We start from the raw sequence: 19,951 nt of genomic DNA on the forward strand, positions 1-19,951 counted from the left end.
CACTTTGAACTGTCAAAATAAGAGCAACACATATCCTACAAAATAAAATCCTTCACATTTTTCACAGCATGTAACTGCTGTTTTGAGCATTATATAACTGGTTCAACCCAACCACTGTTACACATGGGATTAGTGTGACCCTTTAAAATGAAGTTTACTTGAAAATTTCAAAATAAACGCCTCAGTTATCCTCCCAGGTTAGTGCACTGTACTGCACTAATATTATCTCTTTCCATAAAATAAGTATTTTAGCTATTTCTTTCTCCCAGGTTAGTGCAGATAACCTTCCTGCTTCAAAATACTTTTTTTCACAAATATTACATTGACACAAACGTATTATCTTGCTTTTACTAAGAAGCAGTAACTAATCAGTATATTTGGCACCACCAGGAAATGTTTGGATTTTCTGAAACAATTTATCTAATTTGCCAGTTTACAAATGTAACAATAGAAGAGTTATCTTCTAAAAAGTTTTTTTGTTATGTTATTAACCATGGCATTTTGGCCTTAGCACAAAGAAAGGCAACGACAAACTAAAAGTCAACAATGATTTTTTTATTTTATCCGGTTTATACAGTTTTGGTTCTGTAGCAACCTACTGGATAAATCTAATGAAGTGCAATTGTACTCAAGCCAGTTACAGTTGAGAGCAATGACAGGCACAAGTTTTGTGCAAATTTAACAGCATCGGAACGGCTCCTACACATACATTGCAAAGAATACATGCCAGAGGAAAAACAACGCTAAATCAGTTTACATTGACAACAGTTAGGAAGACGTTCCATGACAAAAAAAATAAAATTAAAAATCAATCCAAGGTAAGACTTTGATTAAACATTTCACCCACAACTGACAAATGGGAAACAATAACTTAGTAAACATTCAGTCGTTATGCACAGCGAGAAATGTGTTGTGTTATCCGCCCCCACAAACTAAAAACCCTTCAATCTGTCCAGTCCAAAAGTCCTCAATTCAAAAACTGTGCATTGCTTTTTATTTTTTATTAATTATACTGATATTACAAAACTAAAAAAACTAAACGTTGTAATGGAAAGGGTAACAGATTAACCTATCTGGCAATTTTTTTTTTTTTTTTAAGGAGTTGACATTTAAAATTATTTGTCCGGCAAGACACTGGCCACTAAAACTAAAACTTAAGGTGCTGCAAACTTTAAAGATATCACAAGCCACATGAGACAACACAACTATCTGAAACGCATGGGTGGTGGTAGCCTCGTTAAAATTTAACCTCATTTGTTCATCTAATCCGACTGTATCGCAAAAACTGGGACAAGACATGTTAGCGACGTCCAACATCCACGTACTGGAGAGAAGAAACAAAACAAAAAAAGTTTATTTGCTTAGAACAGATTTACGCAGAGTTTCTGAAACAGTAAAAACCTCCCAAACATGCAGTAACACAGGATCATGAATAAGATCTAGGTAGGTGAATTCTGGTAACCAGTCTATAGTCTTAGAACGCGGACGTTACAGGCTAAGGTCTGCTTGTGCGAGCCCTAAATGCTCCATCCTTCACAGTGAAAGTTTACGATTTGACAAACTAAACCTCTCTGGAAATGCCTGCACTCGCTCCACTGCCTCCTCCAGAGTGTAAAGTGTGTTCAGCAATGTGACATCTTTTCTGAACGCGGCTGCTAAAGTTTCACCTTCGGCTGGAAATTGATCGAATATTGAAATGAAATCAACCTCCCCCCGCCCCCAAAAAAACAGATCTCGTTTCCCGTGCGGTAGGGATGACATAATTTCCTACATTTTACCTTTTCTTTTTTTCTCTTTACCTTGTTCAAATTTTTTCCATGATCACACTTACATTTTTTTTTTTAAGATGAATCGTCGTGCACAAGGTTTAACGTCACGATTTAAAACACGAGTTTCTCATAATGGGGGTCTGGCGATGCCACGTGATGAAGGAAAGCAGATGAACCACTACATTCTACAGCTTTCCTGAATAGTACAATCAAGGGCCACATTGAAATCTCTCACAACCTAGAATCAACAAAAACTACTTCAAGTTGCATTCGAATGGCAACTATCGAAAAGTAAACTTACTGTAACATACATATTATATAAGTGTTATAGTCCATGCAGTTTGCGCACGGCGGATTTTGCATCGTTATGGTATGTCATAAGTGTTATGGGAGACATCAGCCACCAGTGCATTTCCAATGTAGGTTCAGGGAGAAAAACTCCTCGACACACATCAGAAACTCAGCCGGACTTGAAGAGCAAGATGGCCACCTGGCCCAGGTAAAAGTAAATAAAATGCTTCGTCTCATGGGTGACGTAGCTGCCAAAGTTCCTCCCAACGATGCAGTGCCAGGTGGGGTTGTACTTCTTGTCAAACTCCTGAAAAGAGACAAGGGGAGAGGATTAACGGCCGGGTTGTGGATGTTCACGGCCAAGAATGTGGCGACCATAGAAGATACAGGGGAAAGCTAGTTTTTAGCATTAGCATATTTTAATTTATACACACACAAGATTGCATTAAAGTGGAGGAAGGAACCTTCTTTTTTTGACAACATTTTGCATTAAAGCTGAAGCATGTAACTTTTGTTAAATAATTTGTTATTTATTTATATATATATATATATATATATATATATATATATATATATACACACACACACACACACACACACACACACACACACACAAGATTGCATTAAATTGGAGGAAGGAACCTTCTTTTTTTGACAATATTTTGCATTAAAGCTGAAGCATGTAACTTTTGTTAAATAATTTGTTATTTATATATATATATATATATATATATACACACACACACACACACACACACACACACACACACAAGATTGCATTAAATTGGAGGAAGGAACCTTCTTTTTTTGACAATATTTTGCATTAAAGCTGAAGCATGTAACTTTTGTTAAATAATTTGTTATTTATTTATATATATATATATATATATATATATATATATATATATATATATACACACACACACACACACACATTTGTTTAAATGATCATTATGTTCATTATGATCATTATGCGACAGTATCATAAAAAACAGAGTACCTCTGCCTTTTCCCAATACTAACTGCAGAAATATGCCACTCAGTCAGAAACAACCAATCAGAGTCAGGAGGAGGGTCTTAGTGTTGTCAATCGTTCATACTCACCCCCCTTTACTCACAAAACTTAGATAAGACTAGTTAGCATAGCCACCGATGATGCGGATAAAGATTTTCTGAATGGTAAGTTGTTTCTCAGGTAGTCAATGAACTAATTTAATATTTAGAATAAGTATTTAGCTGCTTATAGATATCTCTTTTTTTGTAATGCTTAAAATTTTGTATTTACATCAGAGAAACTTTACAGGAAAAACTAAACGCGACTTTAAAAGGATTATTTTATTTATAAAGGTTAAAAAATAAGCAAAGGAAACAAACCTGGCCCTATGTGAAAAAGTAATTGCTCCTTCAATCTGCCACTTCTGATGGCAACAACCATTTTTGATAAATGGCGGTGAGTTTTTTCCAGCACAGACACACACTGCATGTAAATTTAGACTTTGACTGAACGCCATTGAAGTATTTCATCCAGCTTTCACCAGATATTTTTATCCCAGATGTAATACTCTACTTTCCTGAACTTTGACTTTAACTAAGAGTGAGGCCTATAGTGATATAAATGTTGCTCTGGATTCATTTCTGACCTCCTGGATGAGCAGTCGATGCACTTTTGGAGTCATTTTTGTAGCGGATTTTACAGGCCAGGCAGCTATGAAAAGTAAAATTAAACGAAAAGATTATATAAAGTTATTATTTGAAGCAGCATTTTCCAGTGACAGTTTGTTTTTAATCTAATATAAAACTCTGTTTGATCTGAAACAAGAAAACAAGAGCAGTCTTTTAAAGGGCTAAATACTCCCCCCCCACCACCCACTTCAAGTCGAGATAAAATTGATTCCATCTGTAAAGAGTCAAGGACATTTTAATATTCTAAACAAATCCCTTTAGCTAAATTCACTTTAAGTGCAAAGGTTGCAGACCTTTGCAGTGTAAAAACAAAAACAAAACACATTTGTGTGCGCTTTACATACTTCATTTTACGTCATTTTAAATGACATAAAAATGATATGGCATTTCTCTCAATTACAGCTAAACTCAAGCTTACATTCCTTCCAGTTAACTCGTTGTTGCTGTTGCTGTTTTCAAAAAGATTTCACTAATTATGATTTTCTTTTAACATTGGGATTTTTTGTCCACTTTCCACTGTTTTCCTAACTTTACCATAAAACTCAAAAAGTGGAAAAAAAAAAAAAAGTTAAGCTCCCAGAAGGAATAGTCTGAACATAACTTAGCACCCACGCAGACAATCATAATTGAATATGGAGAGGGCCAAAATGTCAGGCATAAGGAACGGCGCATTACTGCTACATGCTTACAGCAGAGCATTCGACAGACAAGACGGTGATGAAGGTCAGCAGACACACAGGCTGCCTGAGACAGATCAAATTAAGACAGCACTTGCTCAAAATTTGATAGCGATCAAAATTTAGGTCTGTCTGAATAGATCATTAAATCATGCAGCTATCCTGAACAGAGAGTGGACTTGTCAAAGTTTTGTGTGTGCTGATGTACCCATTGCCATCTATGCACATCCCACATACCCAAATTGCTACTCAATGGAAACTTAAGCATGAAAAGTCATTAGGTATACCAAGAGTTTGAAGGGTTACAGATGGAAGAATGCAATGTTTCTTTGACGACCAGAGGTTCTACCAGCGCACTGTGCAACACGGTTACTCCTCTACCTGTTGCTGAACGTTGCTCCCAGTGTTGTTCTATGAAAAGCAGGACACCAACAAGGAATACTAAAAGGTTGAGCTCATGTGATATATTCTTGTTAGACATAAAACTATTTTGTTTCCCACACGAGGTTACTAAACCGACCTGCGCCTGGTAATTCTGCCAGCTGCATTAGTAGCTGCGCTTCCATTGGCTGTATAATTGCGCAAATTGGAATTACAAAAATAAATTTACTCAATTTATTTATTTACTCAATACTTTTACAGTTTTGGAGAAACAAAAAAACAAACACGTCTTTTGATGAAAGGTTTTTGTGCTAAGATGAGGTGGTTTTTCCAGTCATATCAGAATTAGCGTATTTCAGCAAAACTGCGATGGAAACATTTTTTTTGTACCACACCACATCTACACTACTGGCAGAAATGACAAAGAAGACGACAGGAAGTGGAAGGAAGACAATAAGAAGTGGAAGGAAAATGACATGAAGTGGAAGGAGGGTGACATTGCATGAACAAACTTATTTACATGTGATTCTTATTGCTTTTTTTTAATTCAACGGAAATTCAACTGTGAAATTGTGCAGTTTTTTCGTCACTAGGGGAAAATCGACAAATTTTACAGATGTTTGAAATGGAATCGCAGCTAGTACGCTAGTGTCTGAAGACTTTCACTCACTTATTTGACTCACCGATTGTTAGATGCTCCAGCAACCGCCTGACAGCACACTAGCGCTAAGCTCGATGCCAACACTTATCCCCTCCAGTGCTTACTCTACTCTTCAGCCACCGCTTTGCAAATTGAATCAGCTAAATACTCTGCTGATCTGAATGTGGACCAAATTATGTCCAAATTGGACCATCCCTTTGGGGAGTTCTACCTTTTTTGCCCAATGAGGACAGGTTTAAACTTTTGCGATTGGAATATTGGAGACATTCAACATGGCAGATTGTAAAAAATAAAAAATATGGAAAAAAATTCCCAAGTTCTTAGTATTCATTTCCAGGTTGTACGGAAACACTTCTGATAACTCCAATGAATGTAAAACACGCCTGGTTCCATCCTGGCTCACCTTCTTGATGTAGGCAGCAATGTCCTTCTCTATGTTGTACTTCTCCATGGCCTGGGTGGCACAGTCCACGGCGTCCTGCTGCATGTCCTCGGACATGTCCGCGTTTTTGATAACCGCTTTCCTGTCGGTCATGGTTCAGGCTGCGTGCTGAGGAGGGAAACAGAAATATAAAATAAAATAATAATAATAATAATAATGTCACTGCACGTGGTGGGGCTGAGGGCTTGAAGATGGCTTGAAGGCCAGCCAGATCATCGCAATTTCTCCAGTCACACGCAGAACGTAAAAGCCATTCTGCACAGCGGCTTTTCCAGCTGATCGCTTCGTTTCGATTTTCTACTTGGGGCTTCTGGAGGTTTTTTTGTTTTGTTTGTTTAGGGTTTTTTTTTTTGTTGTTGTTTGTTTGTTGTTGTTTTTTAACCAAACAGGATGTTTAGTTTTGCAGAAATTTACAGTGAAACTTGATACAGGAAGAGTTAAATTACTTTCCTATAAATGCATTTGCATCAGAACTGCAACAATTATGAAAATGTGTCTTTTTTTACCCCAGCGTAGCAGACTGTTTAGAAAATAAACCACTTCAAGTCTTTTTAGAATAAGCCCTCAAGCATGCATGAACGCGTACAGTTAAAAAAAAAAAAAAGCACATCATCACAACAAGAATCCTAAATATGCCAAACCTTGAGAGTGAATGAATCTTCTAGATCAGGGCGGTGCAACTCACCTTTTCCTGCGCCTGTGAGGTGGAAGGAGGGTCCTCCGTTCAGAAATGTGGATTTTAAACGAGCCGGTGAGGGAAGGTTAAGATGATGCTGCGGCTAATTGCTTTTTAAAGATTTACACAATAAGCATGAAGGTAGGTTGGCTCTGCGCTGTGCTGCTGTCCGCGGCGGCTCTCCCCCATCCCCGCCCCTCTCTGCTGCATGCCGCGCCCTGCCATTGGCTGCGGCGCTGCCTCCTCGCGCGGCGCGAGCGTTTTTCTCCAGCTCCTCTCTGCCGGCATCTTATTTCATCCCACAATGCATCATTCACAGCATACGCCACCGACTGGAGGATAAAGTGGAAATTGGACCTCCGCTTGCTGGAAGGTATCGTTTGGCTTTACAGCAGAGTCACAGCTGGGGCTCTTTGAAAACGTCGGCCTGTCACGATAACCAAAAAACATTTTTGCTGGACGATACATTGTCCCAGAGACAATAATAATTGTTTTGTTTTCGACCCTATTTTAAAGCAGTGTATTGGTAATTGCATAATAATGGAAGTTCGCCCTCAAAAACCAATACACTTTAATTTTGTAGAACACTTACCGCTGGAACTGGAAGATATGTTAAAATAGCCCAAAAATAAGGCACAACAAAAAACGACAAATTAAACGGAATTGAGAACAACAAAACAGAAACCATAAATAACAGTGATTCTTGAGAATAGGGACAAAACAGGTCCTATGGATAAAGCACCAAATTTGAATAAAATATACACAAATATCTGACTAAACTAACCTGGGTCATGTGAGCACAACAATGTATATTTTTCTTGTGTTTGCTGAATACTTTTTTATTTTAAACATTGTAGTCGGTGGATGATGCCTGTAAAATCCCTTGTCCAGGAGCAGAACTCAATACATTATAATAGTTTAAAACAATTAAAGAAATACTAAAATTATATATTATGACAATTAAGTATAATTAGTCATATAAATAATTATAAAAGTATTGATAAATTGAATTAAAAAATAATTTTTATATATTTTCCAACTCCGTTGAAATTTGTCCCTAGTTTTTGTCAACACCGTCAGACATGAAAAGAATGTAAAAAAATCAGGCATTATTGGGGGACACCAGAACTTCTGAGGACTCCATGACGTCGTCTTTTCTCTTCCTTTGCTAAGAGGGCTAGTTAGCTCTGGTTAGCTTATGTTATTCTTTAGTTTTTTCTTGTTTTATTCCTAAGTTGGTCGTCACAACCATGATGTGTCAACTCCATAACTGACAATTTACAAAACTTTGATGAAATTTTGTGAAATAAAAGCTTAATTTTGGTATACTGTAAAGATTTCATGGACCTGATGAGCTACAATATGGCCTCCTTCAGAGTAACATCATAGAAATTGAGGTAGTTTGGCATTTCGTCAACTCCGTCAGATGCCAACTCCATCAGAGTTTAATTGTTATCAAATCTCACTTAATTGTGCAATTAATTCATTTTAATGTATTTTACATAAATTGCATTACTTCACATGTATCAAGTTTTTCATTTTACTCACTAGTTTGTCACCACCTTCAGTTCTGTGTCAACTCCGTCATGCACTGTCAACTCCGTCAGATGGACTTTTTGCTATTTTTTGTTTTAAATAATATTTATTTTGTTTATTGAGAAGCATTTGTCTGTAAAATGAGTAAAAATATCACTAATGGGATATTATAAAAATCATTTTATATTTATTTTTGTCAGATGGTGATGACAAAGTTCTGGGTCAGGTCGATTAAAAATGTAATTTAAAAAAAATTGCAACTGGGAGCCTGCACCATATCATATTTACATTTCCTAAACATTATTTGTCATATTTGCATACATAAGGTTGAGAAATAATTTTTTAAAAATATGGGAAAATTAAAACCCATTTTGTCCCTATTTTCAAGAATCACTGATAAACATTCCTTATCACTTGAATGTAGATTATCGAGCTCATTTTAATCTATAATGCAATTAATTTCTTACAGTCATGTCAGTAGGGCTGTGATTGACATCCTGTTTTTTATTTTGAAATTNATTAATTTCTTACAGTCATGTCAGTAGGGCTGTGATTGACATCCTGTTTTTTATTTTGAAATTAGCAAAGGTATGTCACCAGCAGAATAAAACTTTCACACATGAATGTGTCAGGGTAAGAATACAATTCTTCAGTAATACGTCATCAAAATTCAGGGAAAAACTTCATAACTAAATGAGATGTTTTACAGTTCTGGCCTGATAAAGTATTTCAATATGTTGCTTTAATGCATAGGAAATGAATTGCGTTTGCTAAAAAAATTACTGTTTTGGTTTATTTTTGAGAGGGCTGGGAAGTAATGACTCTTACCTGGGAGTAGTAGTTAAAAAAAATAAAATATACTTTTAATCAGCTAAGTCTGTTCATTGGGCAAACTGAACTTGCATTGCAAATGTCTAGTCATTCAAAAACTCACTAATATTGGAAGATCTGTCTGTATAGAATGGTTCTCAATTGTTATATTATTTATTTATGCATTATTTACTACATTTATATCTTTAAGAGGTGGTGTTTTTTCTACATATATTTTGTGAACTGCTGTTTGCACCAGAGACTTAAGGAAATTATCTTTTCAGTTATTTGTCCTGTACATATAGTGGTTTTAACAATAAAGTTTATTAGGCAGATTGATACCCAGAGGTTTACTGGCAGTAGTTACAGCTCCCCTCAACATGTGTTTCTGTGTTTTAGTTAAGCCACCAAACCTCAATGTAAAGTTTTAAAACACTCCAGGAACACAGTGTAGGCTATCTTTAGCATTACGTCAAGAAAAAAACAAAAAACAAAAAACAAAAAAACCTTCACTTATTGTTTAAGGTTGAGTTTTATGCATTTACTTCAACCAGTCATTTAGAATCACTGAAAGATGCCGTTTCTGATTGTCTGGGCTTTGAGACTGAATTTTAGCAGATCATAACTCATTAACGTTAGAAAAAAAATACTGCATTAGTTTACGTTCATCTCAAATCTAGAAGCTTCACTTAACAGAAAAAAGCCAGATATTAGATCAGCAAGGTGCAGCAAACAATACAGTCATCACTTTTTTTATTGTGACAATTGGATGTCAAAAAATTAAGAAATTGAATCATTAGTGTGTTGAGGAAAACAAAAATCTACAAATTAAATTTTACACAAATGGCTGTTTTCCAAAGTTAAACAAGTTAGAGAAATCAAAACAGCTCCAATTTGAAAATTAGCTTTTTGATGCACATTTGACCAAACTGCAAATAAAAACAAACTCCATAAATATGTTTGAAAGTGTGTTTATTGAAAATGCTAAAAGAAAGATTATGCAAAGCAAAAAAATTACAAACTTTTCCCAGATTTTAACCCTCTCCCAACCTCCCCATTTTTTTTTTTAAATTCCCTCATACCGGACATCTACGACTCCATCCTTTGATCCAACTTCCTGGTCCTCTGTTTCGTTTTCTTCTATATTAAAGCCATTGGGGCCTAAACCAAAAAGGGGCAAAAAAAAAAAAAAAAAAAAAAAAGGTGCTCTGGGACTCCCATTATTTTTGTTCTGATAAATTTGAATCCTGGAAACTCTGCTCCCGTTCCCGAGCATCCATCCTTGCCTATCCCTTCCCTAATCGATCCACTCATCCAGCTCCAAGGATTGGGATCCATTGAGCCACTCCTCCAATCAAAACCTTGAAATACCAGGAAGAAAATCAGAGGCAGACCGTTAGAATAAAATGTCAAGAGTTTTGGGCCTTTTTTTTTTTTCCACTGAACACTCAAAAAGACTAAAGAAAAAAAAAAAACTTTCAAAATTCCTGATTTCAAAGCATTTTTTTAACCAATGAGGATGCTCAAAACTGGGACGCTTTTAATACAAAGCAGTTTTTGTCGTTTTTTTTCTTTACATTTGACAGCAAGGATTACACTTACATCGCAACACTTGATTTAGGACTGCTTATTCTGTCAGAAACCAGAGTAGCATGTTACAGACTGTCTTAACAAAGTACAGTAACACATATCTTTGTTAAATAACATGCATAACATGGCAACCTGTCAAAATGTTCAGTTTATGGAATATGAAGCATACCATTGCCTCGACCTGATTGGTCCTAGATGTCCTATCCTCCTCCTAGATGTCCTATTTGTATCCTGACCATACAAATGAAATGTGCTCCACAATGGTTTTATTCCAAATCACTTTAATCCTTCTCCTCAGATGTCTAAAGGAAGACACAAGGGTAAAATACAGTTAAGTATCGGGCTTCAAAAAAAAATTTAAAAAAAATACAGCCCACCCCACATTTATCCAAAGAGAAGCTAGTAAAATTTTTAAAAAACAAAAAAAAATTCAGATTAACACTTCCAAAAACATTGAGTGCAGCTGTCACAACTCAACATTTTTGAAGTTTCACCACAGCACATCTTGTAATGTTCAAAATCTGAGATGACGTAAAGAAGGGGAGAGAAGGAGAAAATGAAAGGGGGAAAAGCAGAGAGAGAGAGAGAGGAGAGAGGGAGTGGAGGGTACACATACACACCAAGATCATCCACAAGGACACCAGGACAAGAAATGCAAAAAAAATTTAAAAATCAATAGCTGACATCTGGATAAACTTAGAGGTAAAAAACAGAAGGGAATACATCAGAAGGTGGAGGAGGGAGGGGAGGAAAACAAAACAAAACAAAAAAATAAACCATTGATGGCGGCAAAGGTTTAAGAGCGGGAACGAGAGCGGCTGTGACGGGGCGAGTAGCGGGGAGATCCTCGGCCACGGCCTCGGGAATTGCTGCGGCTGCGGCTGGCGCTGCGACTGCGGCTCCGGCTTCTGCTGCCACGGCTGCGGGAGCGTGATCGTCCGTAACTCGGGCTGCGGGGACCGTCTAATTTCACACGAATGTAAGCAGTCTCTCCCTGGCGGACAAAAGAGAACTTGACATTGAAAAGGCAACATTCCTGCCTCTGGCCGAAGTTACAGACGGGCAACGATAAGGGCTGGGTGTCGGCGTGCGACTAAAGGAACACTTCGTTACGATACTCACCGCGACGCGGCAAAGAATCATCACTATCCATGACAGATCATCAAAACCCCGTACACATACCTCATGGGAGCGGAATTTGGTGTTGTCCAGCTTTCGGACGGCATAGGTCATGTCCTCTTTGCGCACAAACTCTACAACTCCGGTTCCGTCCCTGTAAACGTCGGCGTAGCACACGTCGCCCGCCTCGCGCATGTGGTCCTTCAGGTCCTGCCAGCTGCCGCTCTGAGGAAGACCTGGACACAAGGACAACACGCAAGGGTCCAACTTAGAAAAGGTACAACAGTGAAGACTGGAATATTTTTATTGTGATAAAACATATTTTTGAGAGGCTAGTGCACCTAGTAGGGCTGAAACGATTCCTCGAATGATTCAAGTACCTCGATTACTAAAATATTCGTTTACAACAGCCCTAGCATCTAGACAAGGTGCCTGTTCAATGATTAAAAACAAATTTTTGGTTTTTGAAGATTGAATGTTTTGGAAAATCTGGATTGTTTTTTCCCCCACCACACCAAGTGGTGCTACTGCTACTATAATATAGTCAAAGTAGCAGGAACATGCAGCAGTAAATTTTATGAACTACAACATGAACAACATAAAACAAAGAAAATTTACGTCTGAACATAATTTCAAGATTTTCTTCTGGTAAAATTGTGTCTTTATTCTGTCAACATGACTTTTTTCTTGTAATTAAACAAAACTTGTCATAGCCTGGTCCTAATACTCCGTCAACACAAATAACTTTGTATAACTTTTCTTCTGGTTAACTTAGAAAGAGAGCTATTATTGTTACAGGTTAGTTTTCTAAACTACAAAAAAGTAACCGTTAGGGATGCTCAAATATGAAAAATTGGACTGACGTTCATATCTGGTAGTAACACTGGTGTTATGCCAGATTTACCAATATTTTATTATATAAAATTTTTTTATCCGATTACTTGATCCGATTACTAAAATATTCATTTACAACAGCCCTACTACAGAGAGTCTCCTTTTCATATGACACGGTGAGTGACAGTGCAGTTACAGGTCATCATATTTATTACAGTAAAGCTGCTCTATTTGATACTGCACACGCTGATGTAGTGAGGATGACAAATCTGCAGTAAATTATGCAGCCGTCGCCAACATGCATCTAGACTTGAAGCACTAATTGCGACAGATTATTTTGAGCCTCACATTTAAAGGCCAGAGACACACAGGACCAACCATGCACACACTCATACCCAACGGAAACCTGGGGAGAAAATTCTCCCAACAGTCACGTTTATGGACTGTGGCAGAAAGTTGGAAAAACCCCAGGCATGCACATTGTTTGACATAGAGTCCAGCTTACATTTGTGATAAAAGAAAATGCAAAATCTCCCAAAAACAATGTTTGAATTCTTGTGACTTAGTCTAGCTAAGGTATTGGACCAGACCTTAACCTTACAAAGAAACACGTTTTCACTATTGAAGCCAAATCAATATTTAAAATAAATAAATGATCTCATATTATGTTACTGCTCTCTATTAACTCAATATGTACAATTTTCATAGATATACAACATAAATCACTTTAATCGCTTCTACATACCAACTCCCAGCAGAGAGATAAAGGACTCTTTCATGGCTCCTGTGATGCATTCAGTGTTAGTCAGAATCATGTAGTTTCAAGTCAGAAAAAAAAGTTGAGGCTTTATTTCTGACCATAAACTCAGCTTTAGGGTTTATTTGACCATTTTAATTATTTCACTGTATATATGTAAGAATTATTAAATTAGTAGGTTTTACTTAACACACAGAACAAAAAGTGTTTTTAAAAGCTTAATTTAAAACGTTTACCTCTGCATGCATTTAAGATCTGCTTTATCTTACTATAACACCATGAAATCAATGTTATTTATTGGATAGCAGCACTTTTGGCATTTAATACTAGCTACAAGACAAGCAAAAAAAAATTGTATTTCTCTTAATTTTACACTTTCAAGTATTGAGGGACAATTTTTGGAAATGAGGATGTCCAATACCATGTGCATTATTGATTTACACAGAAAAAAACTTTCAGAAATTATACTTACTGTGTTATACTTGCTAGTTTTCATATGTTTTTTTTAAAATGTGAGATACCTATATTGGATTTTGAACTATAGCACTTTTGTAAATAGTATCCCAACTAAAGATTACTTCATCAAAATCACTGGGAAGACTTTCACTGGGAAGTCTTAATATACCAGTTACAGAATGTCACAATGGTACTTCATTCAACCCTTAACATGGTGTTTTACTGAGTAAAGAGACAATAAGCAACAAAGCGTATTGCTCATTTACCTGACACAACGACCCGGTACTCTGAGCGCCTGGATGGAGGTCCATATCTCCCCCTGGGTGCTCCACCGATGCCCCCATACCCGCCTCTGGAGCCTCTGCCGCTCCGTGGGAACTCCACCCGCAGTCTGTAGCCGTCGTAGTCGTACCCATCACGTCCGTAGACCGCGTCGTCGGCGTCCCTGTTATTAGAAAACAGGAACATATCATGAAACCCATTGAGAGCGTTGATGCCGACAGCATTGCATGGTAAATACTTGGGACGGGTCGTCGCCATGTTAATGTTTCTTAATCCACGTTGGAGACCAGCAAATCACATAATGAAATTCAATATAAGAAATTGACACGAGGCTGCGCAGAAATTACACTGCCGCCAAAATGGCGCAATTAAATGTATGGATGTGCATTAGGAGAGGCTGTAGATGTATGGAAAAGTGTTACGATTTCAACAACATTTATAACAGAGTATATATAGTATGTGGTGCGACAGGACAGCCGTGTATACTTTGTGAATTTAGGAACAAGTGAAAACACATGAAAGGCGAAACCACGTTTGGTAAAGAGAACAATGCACGTCCAGGAAATAGCCGGATCCCCGGATCAACGCGTTGACAACACAATGGCATTGGTTACGGCTCGGTCGGCTAGCTGCTGCTAGCGCCTCACCTCGGGTCTTCGAACTCGATGAAGGCGAACGGCGGACCTCCTCTGCGGTTCTTTAGGTCGATATCTCGGATCGTTCCGTACTTGTAGAACACGTCCTCCACATCTTTGGTGCGAATATCCGGCGGGAGATTTCCCACGTAAATTCGGCAATCATTGTTCCCAGCGGGGCCTCGCACAACACCCGACATGGCTGCTGCTAACTTTAAAAAAAAAAAAACTACGGACGGCGGGTTGTTTGCAAGCTTCAAAACTATGGCGTCCAAAAACACCTAGAAAACCTAGTGACTCTAAAATCAAGGATATGGAAAGAGAAACTAATCAGAAAAATGTGTAGAAAAACCTAATATCGCGCCTAATATCTCTTGAAAAGACAAATGTCTTGAAAAGTGAGGATCACTTCTCAGTGCTTCTTTAGTGATACGCCCATTAAAACACACTTCTGCCAGACCTGACACATCCGCCATAGAAACTAGTCCAGTGAAAATAAATACCACAAAAGTCACCGGTCTGATGGATTTAAATTTAAGTGAAAATAATAAGAATAAGAATATAATTAATTATAAAGATAATTAATTCGTCACTGGCTTATTGTGTGCAATGCATAAAAAAGGTCATAAAAAATTTATCTAATTTATGAAATATGAAGTCTTGGATGATTCTACAGTACTTACAGCACCTCTCAAAAGCATTCTTACTCTCTGAATTTTTTCACAGGTTTTCATACTATTACCGCAGACTGTGATGTATTTTATTTCCCAGATTTTATGTGATGTAGCAGAAAAATGATGAAAGATTTTCAAAAACTTTAAAATACTGTAACTATAGAAAAAATTGTGGGCATTTTGACATTCAATTTAATTCAAAAATACTTTCCTTCTCCCAAAGGGAACCTAAATGTTACTGTAACCCATACTACACTTGGATAATATGGGTTTAGAAAAAAACTGTTAAATACTGTTGTTGACCTTCATTTATAGGCCAGCAGAATCTGTTAATAGATAGTCAATAAGGCTTTAGGGCAAACAGGTCAACAGCAATTGCATTGATGGAGTTAACCAAAGAAATCACAAACTGTTTAGACAAGAAGAAAGTGTTAGGAAATGTTATAGATTTGCAGAAAGCATTTGACATTGATAATAATATATTTTAAATATGTTTTTTATTATTATTGTTTAAGGCAAAACAAATTAAAGCTACTAAGTGTAATCCAACAATTAACGCAAAATAGTGAAAAACAATATTAATTCAACAAGTCTTACCAACAGACCCGGTTCAATACGAAGTCCCCAAATTAGCTAGTTAGGTAGTTCTTCAACCACCACATCATTACTGACCTTACTTTTATGTTATCATAATTTTTATGTCCTTAATTTAATACAACTTGTTTTACAACATTTGATTTCTATAGTAATTATAGTAACCCATCTCAGAAGATAACAAAGGGTGAAGCTGAAAGGGATCAGACAGGATTGTCCTTTCTGCCTCGTTTGTTCAGTAGATAGTAATTTCAAGCTTCTTTTTTTTTTTTTTGGTCTGATTATATTTATTTCAGGTGTTTTTCCAAAAACACATCTTAACTTTTACAAGTAAGCTGGAGAGAAAAGTTGAAAACCTTTTATGTTTTCTTTCTTTAGTATGTCCAGACAATTTAGTACCAATTTATTTATTTTACAAAAATGCGTAGTGTCATGTTTTAATATGCAACAACTACTTAGTCTTTAAATTAAATTCAAACATGACAACCACAGGTGTCTGGTCTGTTTAGCAGTATATAACATATGGCTTATATAACTTGATGTTTTCTGAGCTTTTCGAGTTGCTTTCAACTCATTTCTGCTTACAACTCAATAAACTCTGATTCCACAAACTTGAGAAGATGCAGTAAGGTGGTTTTACTTTTAACAAAAGTGACTTTACTTTTAACAAATGTTGTTTTCCTGTGTTTTTACACATACGATAAAGATATCATGAATGTTTAACTGTGTTTTAAAGATTCTCTATTTACACATAATCCACTTCACATCTGAAGTGCTGTGGTTCCACCTGTTCAACACAAGAGGGCGCTCACTCCCAAATGATCAGTTATGCAAACAGGCAGCAAGAAAGATTGTCACAAACTGAAAACTCCTCCGCACCAGTAGGAATTTAGCCAGGATTCTTCACTGTTTAATCGGAATTAAAATATATTTTGCAGAAACTGTATTTTAGTGTATAGTCAAAACAGGTAATTAAAACGGCATTATTTATAAATATACTAAAAAAAATTTTTTTTTCAAAATGTTAAATGAGAAACTTTATGATCAAACTAAGTCTATATAATAAGTAAAAGTATAAGTATATACTTGAATTTATTTATATATAGTATATTGTAGTTTAGTTTTAAATTAGTAATTGCTTTACATACCAATGACAGTGATCTTGTGATGTAATGTAGACTATGTTAAATAGACATTTACAAGAAGAAGTGTTGCTTGGATTCCTATTCTGAATATTTCACAAACTGGAAGTATATGTAGGCCCATTTCTTTGTTAATCATTAGCTGCTTACTATGTCAGAATAAGTGCCCACTAATCACTTCATATTAAGTTGGGAAAGTGGTGTTAGTCTGCTGTTGCATTGGCCTATTTTTATTGATTTTATTGCTGATAAAATAGGGATGCACCTATCTGAACATTTGGGCCAATATATATTACTAATGCTGTTATAACCAGTATTACCTTACTCTGATGACACTGTGGTAAATTATCTCACTGCCTTAATTGCTTCTCTCCTTAAATTAGACACCCCAAAATCCTGCTGGGGGGACTGAGTGTGTTGTTTGCTCAGGGCACCAAACAGGTTAGTACTGCCCCTGTTCACAAATGTAATTTATTTCACAAATGTAATTTATTTAAATCTCATACTGATAATTATCCTGTTTAATATGTTCTTATTATACCGAGTTATTCTTTCACAACAAAAAACGTGCCATTCCATAAACAAATCAGACTTCAACCGACAAGCATTTTTATTGCATTTGATGTTTATTGTACAGAGTCATATTCCTATGACTGAGAGCCTGATGCATTCAGAGGTCAGCAGGGAGCGCAGGGGCTCGTTAGCTCAAAGCTAATGCCAGGCGTTATTGTTTTTACCTCTGAACAACCAGTGCTAACCGCTAAGCAAAGCACGTTCATTCAACTCAGAGAAGCAATAGAGATTTTCAGACAAGGGGATGAAGAGATTCATCCGTTTGATCACATAATTAGCAACTGACACCATTTGATGTAAACTGTAGTCCGTGCTATCAGGTCAATATTCTCATAGGATTAAAGAATTGACTGTTTGAGCACTGCATTACTTTACACACACATTATGCAGAGGAAGTAGACATTTCCTTCAGACATGAGAAGTCCTGATTACATTCCTGATTGTCTTCATTAAACATCCCAATAAAACAGTCAGCTGTTTTCATTCAACATATTCACACATCGCCTATTTCATCTAATCTAAATTTCTACTGTACTATTCACTGGGGATATAGCATAATAAATAAAACATAAAGCTTAAAAATTATGTCTTTGTTCAGTAAGCATGGCAGGAGCCGAAGATGCGATGGCCGGCTTCGCCGTAGTTATCACCGCCGCTGTATTTCCCCTGACATGCCAAACTGTTTACCTGAGAGGAATAAAATAAATAAACTCGACACAAAAAAAGGCAGCAACTTAAACCTGGCATCATAGTTGTTTTTATGTGCAGTACATATCAGGAAAAAGTACCTCTGCTCGCTTAACAAACTGCTCCGTGGCTGTTTTTTCGTTCTCCTTGTGTCCTCTCCAGGCTCTAAGGGCCGACGCCTGCAGGGCCCGGCCGAACGAGAACGTCAGGACCCAGGGCTTGGCCAGAGGGCAGTTGTTGATGGCGTTCAGGTGGACAGAGGCCTCTTCTTCACTCTGACCTCCAGACAGGAAGCAAATCCCTGCAGGGAGTAAACCATCAGCGTTTGGTGTCTTTCTGTTAGGTAAATACAGTTCTTTGCAAACGGGGATTTTACATAAAACCAGGGGTACAATGGCGTGTTTTCAAAAGAGTGTGCGTGTTTCTGGTCGGCAGTGGGTGTGGTGTGACTGACCCGGTACGGCTGGGGGAACGGTGCGGCGCATGGCGGTGACAGATGCCATTGCCACCTCCTCTGGGCTGTACTTGGTGGGGCAGCTGTGTCCAGGAGTGACCATGTTGGGTTTGAGCAGAGAGCCTTCCAGATAGACATGGTGGTCTGACATGGCTTTGTACACTGCAGCCAGAACCTGTAGCACACAAAAGGTTTGACCTGAATGTTTTTTTTTTTGTTTTTTTTTTTTGCTAAAGTCTTAAATAATTCCAAGTCCAAGTTCTTTTTTTTCCCAGCATTCCTGGGGCTCTTTTAACGCTTCAGCTGTCTGAGGAAAAAAGCTTTTGACCTTGTGTGTGGTCTGTTGGGTCACAATGAACACCGTGGCATGCACTTTATGAGTTTTTTTTTGTGTGGTTTCGGGAGCTGATGGTCTGACACGCTGCCTCTTTCCATTATCAGACTGTGACATTTGCCACGCTCCTCCTAAGCATTGTACTAAGACCACAGGAGGGTTTTCTCCATTAACGTTTTGGCATATATAAAAGAACAATATTTTTGTTATAAATATATATTCTCTATAGAACGTACCAGATTATGTGGTCCTGCCACAACAAAATTTAAGACCTACTGTATATATGATGTGTTTAAGACCAACTTGCCATTTTTTTAAGTTAATTTCAAACTTTAATTTTGGATACATACATTTAAGTCTTTTTAAGTGTCCCCGGACTTCCTGGCATTAAAAATACAAAAACCTCACCTTCTCCGTGACGTACTGGCACCGTTTCAGGTCGTGATCACCATCAGGTAAAATCTCTGGCTCAATGACGGGCACAATGCCATTCTACCCAAAACATCAAAGATTCTCAATCAATCTACACAGGTGTATCAGCCCATAAATGACGTGCATACTACCAATCCCTCTAACCTGCTGGCAGATGCTCGAGCAGCGCGCAAGAACATTTGCATTTTCTGTGATTGCCAGTTTTGATGGATTGGAGTCACTGATTTTGAGCACGCAACGCCACTTTGCAAACACAGCTCCATCCTTTTTATACTGCGCACAGCGCTCCGCCAAACCATCCAGACCTGCAGAGAAAGGTTTAAAGCTGAGCTGCAAATCCTAAAAAAAAAAATAAATAAATAAAAAAATAGAGCCGATCCATAAAGATGAGCCGGTCTGACCTTGCGTGGTGGTTTCCCCGCATGTTCCCGCCAGAGGAACGACACCTTTGTCAACCTATCG

At 37.4% G+C, this 19,951-nt stretch overlaps 3 protein-coding genes across 4 annotated transcripts in view; all 3 read right to left on the reverse strand.

Annotated features, from left to right (window-relative positions):
* Positions 1 to 534: 534 nt before the first annotated feature.
* dynll2a (dynein, light chain, LC8-type 2a) lies at positions 535 to 6,777 on the reverse strand. Its single transcript, XM_007567361.2, has 3 exons — positions 6,590 to 6,777; positions 5,866 to 6,012; positions 535 to 2,367 (listed from the first exon to the last, which is right to left on the reverse strand). The coding sequence occupies exons 2-3, from the start codon at positions 5,995 to 5,997 to the stop codon at positions 2,230 to 2,232; spliced, it is 270 nt and encodes an 89-aa protein (XP_007567423.1). The 5' UTR covers positions 5,998 to 6,012; positions 6,590 to 6,777; the 3' UTR covers positions 535 to 2,229.
* Positions 6,778 to 11,254: 4,477 nt separating this feature from the next.
* Positions 11,255 to 15,029, reverse strand: LOC103148542 (serine/arginine-rich splicing factor 1). 2 transcript variants are annotated; one of them, XM_007567363.2, is made up of 4 exons: positions 14,612 to 15,023; positions 13,949 to 14,127; positions 11,699 to 11,871; positions 11,255 to 11,510 (listed from the first exon to the last, which is right to left on the reverse strand). In XM_007567363.2, the coding sequence occupies exons 1-4, from the start codon at positions 14,797 to 14,799 to the stop codon at positions 11,313 to 11,315; spliced, it is 738 nt and encodes a 245-aa protein (XP_007567425.1). In that variant the 5' UTR covers positions 14,800 to 15,023; the 3' UTR covers positions 11,255 to 11,312. The 2 variants fall into 2 exon arrangements, with proteins under 2 accessions (XP_007567425.1, XP_016534793.1); XM_016679307.1 differs by having other exon boundaries at positions 11,396 to 11,871; positions 14,612 to 15,029.
* Positions 15,030 to 18,325: 3,296 nt separating this feature from the next.
* LOC103148562 (fructose-bisphosphate aldolase C-like) overlaps positions 18,326 to 19,951 on the reverse strand; it is an 8,566-nt gene continuing 6,940 nt past the window's right edge. The window contains exons 2-6 of the mRNA XM_016679287.1: positions 19,891 to 19,945; positions 19,634 to 19,794; positions 19,466 to 19,549; positions 18,724 to 18,898; positions 18,326 to 18,570 (exon numbers count right to left, since the gene is read on the reverse strand). Of these exons, the coding sequence (XP_016534773.1) occupies positions 18,341 to 18,570; positions 18,724 to 18,898; positions 19,466 to 19,549; positions 19,634 to 19,794; positions 19,891 to 19,945 (705 nt within the window). The 3' untranslated portion in view covers positions 18,326 to 18,340. The remainder of the gene's footprint in view (positions 18,571 to 18,723; positions 18,899 to 19,465; positions 19,550 to 19,633; positions 19,795 to 19,890; positions 19,946 to 19,951) is intronic.

The sequence above is a fragment of the Poecilia formosa genome, unplaced genomic scaffold, assembly GCF_000485575.1.
Source record: "Poecilia formosa unplaced genomic scaffold, Poecilia_formosa-5.1.2 Scaffold207, whole genome shotgun sequence".
Taxonomy (NCBI): domain Eukaryota; kingdom Metazoa; phylum Chordata; class Actinopteri; order Cyprinodontiformes; family Poeciliidae; genus Poecilia; species Poecilia formosa.

Coding starts and splice junctions, on each gene's coding strand:
- dynll2a (XM_007567361.2), bottom strand. CDS start 5,997: ATGACCGACAGGAAAGCGGTTATCAAAAACGCGGACATGTCCGAGGAC. Junction 2,368..5,865: donor TTGCTGCCTACATCAAGAAG/GTGAGCCAGGAT, acceptor GTCTCTTTTCAG/GAGTTTGACAAGAAGTACAA.
- LOC103148542 (XM_016679307.1), bottom strand. CDS start 14,799: ATGTCGGGTGTTGTGCGAGGCCCCGCTGGGAACAATGATTGCCGAATT. Junction 14,128..14,611: donor ATCGAGTTCGAAGACCCGAG/GTGAGGCGCTAG, acceptor TTCTAATAACAG/GGACGCCGACGACGCGGTCT. Junction 11,872..13,948: donor GTACCGGGTCGTTGTGTCAG/GTAAATGAGCAA, acceptor CCTTGTGTCCAG/GTCTTCCTCAGAGCGGCAGC.